Consider the following 9,116-nt stretch of genomic DNA (forward strand, 5'->3'; position numbering starts at 1 on the left):
AGCCGAGCGAGGCTCGGGGACAACCTGTACCTAGGTGGCGACGGGGGCTCCATCTGTGCGCCTCCTCGGGGCCTGGGGTTCTCTCCAGAGTCCAGGGTTCATGCCCAGGGAGCGCCTGGCCATGTGGCCCACGCTTCGCCCCTGTTGCATAAACCTCCCAGGGGGACCAGGTGTCCTGCAAGCCCGGACCTCCCCATCCATACACCCGCGGCACAGCCCCCCTCACCCGAACTCTTCCGGGGGCCGAACTGGGGAAAAAGGGAGACCCTCAGGTCAAGCCACAGTCTGCATTCATCCCGGGGGACCCAGTCCGCCAAGTGAAGGTCGCAGGGCCTCAGCTTCCCCAAGTGCTCAGTGGAACGCCTGGCGAGGGGTGGGGTGTACCAAAGACTCCTCCGGATTGCAGGGTCCCAGCGTCCCCAGAGCCGAGGGTAAAGGGCGCCTGTCACCTCCAGCCCAGGGACATTGAGGACCCCTCTCCTCTGCCAGTGGGGCTGAGGTGTGACTCCTCACCACCTGGTGACTGGTGAGGCCCAGGGCTGCCTGGGAAGTGGGGTAAATGGAAGCCTTCCTATAATCAGGGGACACCTGTGGGACACCTCCAGTGGGTAAGGCGCAGGTTAGGGAGAAGGGTCCCCCTCCTCTTGGAGCCAGAGGCCAAGGTCAGGGAGGACCTGAAACAGCCCCAGCCTCCTCTTCTCCTCCCGGACATGGGCGGTGGGTAACCAGGGCTCCCTTGTGGAATGCTCTCACCTCCACCTCGCGGGGAAAGGAGCACGGTCTGAGCCAGGAAGCCACTCGGCACCTCAGGCGGCCTTTGGGGCCACCCCTCCCCACACACCTTGCCCCACTCCGCAGGTCTAACATGGCCACGTAAGGGAGCCGTGACGTTCTGCACTGTGCCCAGGCTTGACCCTGCACCAGCACCCTTTCTGTGACTCAGTTTCCCTACCGATGACGAGTCAGGAGGTCTCTTCCAGCCTACCCCAGCCAGGGGCCAGAGGAGGGTCTGTGCTGTCCCATTACTGGAGAGGGAGGGAAGGTCTGAGGGTGCCAGGGAGCTGGGAGTTGGGGGGAGAGGTCGACTGGGACCCTGACCTTGGAGGGAGGGGATCACTGAGTGGGGTGGCCTGAGCCAAGTCATCAGCTTGGGTAGTATGAAAGAGGATCCCCTGTTAGTGCTTAGGACTCAGCATTTAGTAAGTGCCTATTGTTTGCACCCTGGTTCTCACTGTGCCTCAGGCCTTAGGAGAGGGTGGCATCGGTCAAGAACCCTCGGTCCTCCTCTTCCTCCTGGTCCTTATGGTTCTGCCAAAGGGCCAACACCACCCGCTCGCTGGAGCTCCTCCAGTCCTTGGAGTCTTCCATTCCAGGCCTTGGGAATAATTTCTGATTTTATGCACCAATGCACCCATCTTCCAGGAAGGAAGACCGAGGTAGAGGTGAGGGGCGGGGCTGGAAGTGAGTTTAGCCCTCCCTGTGGGGATTCAGGGTCTGGGGAAGGAGGGAGGCGATGTGGCTACGCCAAACCCCAGCCTGAGTCCCCCAGTCCTTACCCTGCAACAATCACAGATAATTAAAAAGAATCGTGGGGTCTAAAAATCAATCGGCCGCCATAAACATGATAGCGTCCCGGGCTCCAGGCAGCGAAGGCCGCGTGGGGGTGGGGAAGCAGAAGCGGAAGGAAGGTGTCCGGCGGGGAGCTCAGGGGGGAGTGGGGTTCGGGACGGGGCGCAGTTCCTGCTTTACATTCTGTTCCCTACAGTTCGGCCACCACTTTCTATAGGATGCCTGTGGCTTTTCTGGGAGGGAAAGGATCCATTTTAAAAGAAAAGAGGTGGCTTGATGGCTTTGAGACGGCGTCCTCCACTCTGCTGCCCCAGGACATCCTAAGAGGGACAGACCCCCCACCTCCCTAACCGGGGAGGGGTCTCCCAGCCCCGTGAACGGGTCTTACCCAGGTGTGTGCAGCACCCCGCCCCCAGACCCCTGTAGGCCGGGGATTCGGACTCTTCCCGGAAGGGAAGTCTCATTCTTGGCCCCACCGGGAAATGGAGCAAAAATTTGAGGCCCCAGGGAGGGAGTGTGGCCCCTGGAGACCTAGAGTCCACGTCCCCCACCAGCGGCCTTTCAGTAATTAGTAAAATAGAATTGAGCCAGCGGGGGCAGGCAGGGGGCTGGGCTGATCGATCTTGGGTCATTAGGCAAATTGCAAGTGGGGGAGGGTCGGGCTGGATGGGAGCTGGGAGCCCCCTTCGCCGCCCTTGTGGGGACCTTCCCCACCTCCCAGAAACTCTGGGCTCAGCACCCCTCCAGGAAAATTGGAGGGCCCCTCCAAAGTCCTCCTATACGCCTAGAGGTGCTTCAGCACGTGCTGGGCTGCCGTGGGTAGACACCTACCCTCTCTGTGCCCACCCCAGGCCTGGGAAAATTCTAGAAACACAGTCTCCGGCCCGATAACCCGAGGGCTGAGAGTCATTTTACTGAAGAAAAAGAAAGGCTGGGGCTGCCTCTCTTCTTGCCCTGGGGTTCAGCAATCTGGTCCTCCGACTCCACGCCCCTCACCAAGCTGAGCGTTCCTCAGTCGGTATCCCCTGCGCACCTCCTTCTTGGCCGCCTGCCTTTCCAGGTCTCAAGGGCAGCTACACATTTTGGAGCGGTTAGTGACCCAAAATTTTCCTTTCTGGGGCCTCCCCCAGTCCCCTCCGCGGTCCGCAGCAGATCCCCTGATTAAATGTCTCCCACGGATATAAAACTCATCAGCTGTGGTAGACACTTCTCCTTTTTTTATTAGAGCGAGGTTTTAACAAATGATGGCGGTTAAAGCCCCCTCCAGCCCCGGATCCGCCCCGGCTCCTCCCCCAGCCCCCAAAACTGTGGCACCTCACATCCCAGCCTTTAATTCCAGCTTGCCCCAGACCTGTCGCCTGCCTCCCGCCGCCTTCGTTCGGGCGAGGTCGAGGACTCAGGTTGGCTGGGGAGGGCACCGGCCTCTCGGTGCTGGTGGGGGTCCCCACCGCGTTGCGCTACGCCCCAGGGCTCCAAGGCGGGACGCTGGGCCCGAGGACGGCCCGAAAGCCGCACCCCGGGCTTCTCGACGTTGGGGTTTCGCCCCTGGCGGTCGGGGGCGCACGGCCAGCGGGTGATGTTCCTCCGGCTCTTCGGAGACAGCTGCGCGCGATCGATCCCTGCGCCCGCCCGGGCTCTGTCGCCCCCGCCGCGGCCGCGGCGCCATCGAATCCTCATCGCTCTTGGGCCGCGCCACCCGCCGCGCCCTCCGCAAACAACGCGCTTGTTTGAGCCGGGCAGCGAGGCTGAGCAGCCCTGGGGCCCCCGCGTCCCGGTCCCTCCTCTCTGGAGTTGGAAGGACGCAATTAGAGGAGGAAATTGCGCTCCCCGTCACCGCCTCTCGCAGCCGGGGCGGGTTTGGGGCGCACCATCCTGCCTACGCCTCAGTTTCCCTCCCGGAAAGCGACGCGCTGAGCTGGGGGATCGGAGGGCGCCGAGGGGAGAGGAAACGCCGAGGCCGACCCAGAGCCACCGGCCCTCCTGCCGCGCCCTCCGGCTGCTGTCGCTTCCTGTCGCAAGGCCTGTCCGGGGCAGATTACGAAAGTGGGCTGGGGACAAGAGCGCGCCCCCTGCGCCAGCCTTGGACCCTCCTTTCTCCTGTCCTTGGAGATCGTCTGTCCTCACCGTGCGCTCAGGAAACCACTACAGGTTTGCAGTGCAGTTTGCACTATGGGAAACTGAGGCAGGAGGGGCAGGGAGCTGGCTGCGGCCTCGTAGAAGGCGGGGAAGCAAGCGGGACAGGCGGGGTAGGGCCTCCAGCACGCGCCCCAGCCGGACTCGGCTCAGCGACGCCCGGCGCTGCAGGGCCCGGGCTGCCCGGGCGCAACGAAACCCGGGTCCAGCGCGCACTCGGGAGGGACGCGGAGGGATGGGCGCCCCCGCGCCGCGCGCCGCCGGGACCCCGGGCGGGCCGCAGTTAATCCCCTGTAGCCCGCTGCCCGGAAGGTAAGCTCGTTTGATGATTCAAAATGTAAATATATATATTTCATTCCCAGCGCTGTCCTGGAGGAAACGGGGCACGCCGCGGAGGCCCGGTGGCCCTGGGGGCGTCTCCGGGTGGGGCTCTCCTGGGAGCTGGCTTTGCGCTGCCCGAGCTGCTGGAGCTGGGAGCTGTTCGGTTCCACGCCCTGAGGTGTCCCTGGCTGTGACTGAAGGACGGGCCCAGGACGGCGCCGTGACAGCGCCGCTCCCCAGACGTGGAGACCCAGGTGCCAGCCCGGGTGAGGTCCCGGCCTGGGGACAGCCACACGCAGGTGGGTCGCACCTCTGGCCCAGAGCGGGACCTGGCGCTTTCCCGGCAGACAGAGCTGGGGCCCCATTTACTTGCCGGGTATCTGATCACACTCGACCTTTCCTCCAATCCGCCTCGAGGGGGAGGGGAGGCCCTGAGTACCTGCCCCCATCCCGATGCCCCTTCCTTGACCTTCTGGGCGGTGCGGGGTCTTGGGACTGAGGAAAGGGTGCTGAAGTTTCATCCCACAGAGTATGCATGCTGGGGTGGGGGAGGGGAGCTGGGCCCATCACTTGATTTAATAAACCTCTCTGTGCACCCCCACTCTGCACCTGGGACCCCAGCTTTGGCTCCTGTCCCTGGAGCTCCCAAACTTGGGAAGGGAAGATAGTTACTAGGCTGCCACCCCCATCCAGCTCAGGTCAGGACTGAATGGAGGTGTGTGTGTGGAGGGAGCAATCTCTCCCTTCCTAGAAGAGGCTGGGTTTTGTAGGATGTGTAGGAGTTGGGGTCAGATAGGTAAATCAAGGGATGAAAAGACTCCTTGTCATTTGGAGGGGAAGGAAGTGCGGCGGGTCAGAAATCTGGCATCGGCCCAATCTCGGGCACCTCAGAGGGCTTCATTAGGAAATATTTGTTGAGTGAGTTGATTAGGTAAAGCTGGGAGACAAAGCTGCAAGCCAGGCCTTGAACGCCAAGCTGGGGGTGGGGGCGGGGTTGGGCAGTTAGGCTTTCCACGTGTGTCTGTCGGGGAGCTATTTGTTCCTGAGCCCGAAAGTGAGTCGCGGAGTGCGGAGTGCGGGAAGGAGCGTCTCTGCCTCCTTCAGTCCAGGACAGCCTTTCTCCCTTCCCGGTTCCCGGGGAGCCACGCCCCTCAAGGTTCAGCTCCAGCTCTGCACCCCAACTCTGCCTGGAGGGGAGCCGCCCCGGGGAGGCTGCCTGGTGCCATTTGTCAGGGGAGGAAACTGAGGCCCAGGTTGCCTCTGATTCACCCCCGGCCACCAGCTGACCTCCAGGCCTGCGGACGGGGTGGCCAAGGCCAGGTCTGTGCTGACGGATTCGGCGTGTCCCGTGCGGGCGGCCCGCAGCGGCGGGGTCTCGCTGAATCCCAGGGAAGGGAAGAGGGTTCCAGGGGCACAGAGCTGTCCCCTCACAGCCCCAGGGGACCCGGGGCCCCCACACCCAGGCCAGAGACAGGAAGCCCGGGGGAGGAGGGTAAAGGGGATTTGCGACCCTGCTCGCTCCGGGTCCCTCCAGGCTACCGTGGCAGTGGTCAGCAGCGGAGGGGCCGGAGCTGGGGGGCCGCCGCGGCCAGGGGGCGCTTCTCGCTGGGCCTGTTTCTCCCACCGGGAAGACGAAGGGGACCGCTAAGCTCTTTAAGAGATGGGGGTCCCATTCCTTGAAAAAAAGTTAGGATCTCTGAGGAGCTCCCCCAACCTCCTTTCTGCCACTTTTTTTTTTTGAGACAGGGTGGAACTTGTGGCATCCTCCTGCCTCACCCTGCAGTGCTGGGAGGATTTGCGCACCTCAGCTGCACACCCTGCTCTACCCTGACCTTGCTCCCCGTCCCTCCCCTCCCCTCTCCTCTCTAACACAGGCCCCACCGCCTGGCTCCCCCCTTGCAGGGCGGCGGCCTCTGCATTTCACTGCCGGTTGCAGGCGGACTCTCCGCACCCCGGGCTTTGGTTACAGCTTCTTTGGCTTCAGGCTGGAGACACGAAGCTCCCTGGCCCCTCTGCGGCCTCTCCGCAACCCCCAGGCTGCAGGTGAGCGGGAGAGGTGGGCACACCGCCCTCCTGTTTGTCATAGTAAAGAGGCCCCGGGAGCTCTCTTGGGATCACAGCACCAGCATAAAGAGGAAGGTGCTGGGCAGGCCCTGAACGGTCATCTGACCTGAGCTTTGCTTGTTTTACAGGAGGGGAAACAGAGGCAGGCCCCAGTGCAGATGTCTCTCTCCTGCCTGGAACAATTACAGACGTTCTGAGCCGAGAAGAAAGCAGACACGCGGAGCGGGGGCACATGTAGATGTGCTTAGTCTGCATGGCCGCTTCACAGGTGGGGAGACTAGCCTGGCTTCCACCCTGGCTGTGGAGGCTGCTGGCACCCCAGCCCTTTCAGGCACCATCCCCTGCATGTTCCGAGGGAGCCCCTGTTCTGGTGGCTTTGCCTTCACAAGGTTAAGCACACATGCCAGATTTGCAAATCCCCATGCCCGCCGCAGTGACCCTTCAGGAGCCTCAGTTTCCCCATTTGTGCAACAGGGATGGAACATGCTTGCAGTGGGTTGCTGCAGGACCCAGAGAGATGCCAAGGACCTGTGACAGGCAGAGGACTGAGATCTGTCTGGGCAATTCGCACAGACAGGTGGGGGAGAGCGGCCGGAGGGGCCCTGAGAGGCAAAGGGGGAGGACGGGCACTGAGGGGAGGGCCTTGCCTCCTACAGGAGGCCCCCACCAGCCAGATTGATTTCCTATCGATCCTGGGGGGGCCTGCTGGGCGCTGGATGGAGGCTGGAGGCCTGCAGAGGGGAAGGGGAGCCCTGGGGCTGCATCTCCAGCCTTGAGGCCGGGAGCTGCGTGGCTTGGCTGGAGGAGGAGTGCCTCATGCACCGGGTTGAGAGTCTATCTGTGGGCAGCCCAGCCCCCAGAGTGCTCAGACCTCCCCGGGTTCAGCTTGTGTGTGGCAGAGGCAGAGGGGCTGGGGCTGGACAGCCTCCTTTATTTTGAGGCAGGGTCTCACTGGGTCACCAAATCACCCAGGCTGGGTTCCAACTTGACATCCTCCTGCCTCAGCCTCCCAGAGCTCTGGGATGACAAGCAAGCATGACAAGCATGCCCCCAATGGGGAACCAGGAACCAAGGCTCAGTGTCCCCAGTAGGGGGCTGCTGAGAGGAGCCTGTTATACACCTGCTGTGACCAGGGGCACCACCGCTCCTGCTGCCTGCGGGAGCACTGACCACTGGCCCTGGCTGGCAGCGTCATGGGCTGCTTCGCTGGTACCCAGGAGCCTGGGCAGGCATGGCTTGGCATAACCTGGTGTCCCCTCCGCCTTCTTAGGCCGGCGGAACTTGTCCGGGCTGAGCCTGGCTGGACGAGATGCTGGAGGGACCGGTTCCCTGAAGCAGCAGTGGGGCTTTTCTGCGAGTCTGTGTGTGTGAGTCTGAGTTTGGGGTGACTGTGCTGCTGATGAGTCCCCTCAGGTCCTCTGCCAGCTGACCCCTACAGCTGGCTCAGGGTTGCTTCCCTGGTTTGTGCCACATGTGTGCTTTAACTCGAGGCAGGCTGTTCAACTAGAGGTATGGCCTTTGCTCTCCAGTTTCCAGAAAGATTGGGGCAGAAGGAATCACAACGAAGCCAGGGACAGAGAGAGAGCAAATTAGAACAGAGGCTGAGACAGGGAGCTCAAAGGGAAGTCGGTCTCCAGAATCCACAGCAGGTGGTCCTGAACGCTTGCCGCACAGGGGCTTCAGTTTTCACTCTGACCTTCCTAGCCAGCAATGCAAAAAGAGAAATACTGCACGCATGTCATAGCTCTGTCCGTGCAGATTTCTGTAGCTGTTTGAGGGCATGGATATTCACCTGTGTGCTTCTGCGCAATCCCAAGCGAGCCATCGCTGGCAAATTCCTTTTTTTTTTTTTTTTTGAGACCAGGTCTTTGTAGCTAGGGCTGGCCTTGAACTTGCAATTTTCCTGCCTCAGCCTTCCTATCCTTTTTTTTTTTTTTTTTTGCCGTACCGGGGATCAAACTCACAACCTTGCACTTGCCAGGCAAGCTCTTATGCCACTGAGCTATATCCCCAGCCCCGGCCTCAGCCTTCCAAGTGCAGGGATTACAGGCACATGTCACCACGCCCGGCTTGGCTGACAGAATCCTAAAGAGATTCATCCTGATTAGTCTCACCCCCTCCAGATGTGGCAGATGTGCTGGTGGTCACTGCCATGATTCTCTTGTATCACACAGTTGGCCCTCTGCATCTTTGTATTTAACCAGTCATGGACTGAAAATATTTGGTGGAAAACTGCATATGTCCTAAAAGTATACTGACTTTTTCTTCTTGTTATTCCCTAAATGATAGTGTCACAACTACAGACACAGTGTTGACGTTGCATTTCATATTCTAAGTCACCTAGATGTGACACTGTGGGAAGCCAGACATGGTGGTGCATGCCAGTCATCCCAGCATTCTGGGAGGCTGAGGCAGGAGGATGTCAAGTTCCAGCCCAGCCTGGGCAACTTAGTGATTTATCAAGACTCTGGTATTTTGTCTGTGTCTCAAAATAAAAAATAAAAAAGAGCTAGGGATGAAGCTCAGTGGAAAGGCCCTGTGTTCTATCCCCACTACTACAAAAAGTAATACATCAATAAAATTAATAAAACATAGTCTTCGGGAGGACGAGCGCAGGCACCATACAAATACAATGCCAGATTCTATCAGGGACTTGAGCATCCAGCATTTGGGGACCCATGGGGGTCTAGGGAGCTTTCTCCCTCAGATACCAAGGACCTACATGTGAGCATCCTAACAGACAGGAAGTAGATTCTCTCCTGCTAACAGTGCCCCTGGAGAGGAGCCAGTGGTGGGAAGAGTGGATGCTGCCCCCTTGCTGAGAGCGGCCCCCAGTTGAAGAGCCAGCAGGAAGACCTGGACTTTCACCCATCAACCACTAGGACGTGGACTCTGCCACTTCCTGTATATCCTATAGGACAAGGACCCAGAGCTCTGGGGAGACACAAATCTTGACCAACACCTTGACTGCAGCCTGGTGAGACCTGAGCAGAGGGTCCAGCCAAGGGATGGCCAGCAAGTGTGAGATA

At 60.5% G+C, this 9,116-nt stretch overlaps 1 protein-coding gene across 1 annotated transcript in view; it reads right to left on the reverse strand.

Annotated features, from left to right (window-relative positions):
* The window catches only part of Onecut3 (one cut homeobox 3), a 21,135-nt gene extending 17,889 nt beyond the window's left edge, over nucleotides 1-3,246 (reverse strand). Inside the window, exons 1-3 of the mRNA XM_005406165.1 lie at nucleotides 2,921-3,246; nucleotides 514-643; nucleotides 227-248 (exon numbers count right to left, since the gene is read on the reverse strand). Of these exons, the coding sequence (XP_005406222.1) occupies nucleotides 227-248; nucleotides 514-643; nucleotides 2,921-3,246 (478 nt within the window). The remainder of the gene's footprint in view (nucleotides 1-226; nucleotides 249-513; nucleotides 644-2,920) is intronic.
* Between the last annotated feature and the right edge of the window lie 5,870 nt (nucleotides 3,247-9,116).

The sequence above is a fragment of the Chinchilla lanigera genome, unplaced genomic scaffold (genome assembly GCF_000276665.1).
Source record: "Chinchilla lanigera isolate Chin_1 unplaced genomic scaffold, ChiLan1.0 scaffold00094, whole genome shotgun sequence".
In the NCBI taxonomy this organism is placed as follows: domain Eukaryota; kingdom Metazoa; phylum Chordata; class Mammalia; order Rodentia; family Chinchillidae; genus Chinchilla; species Chinchilla lanigera.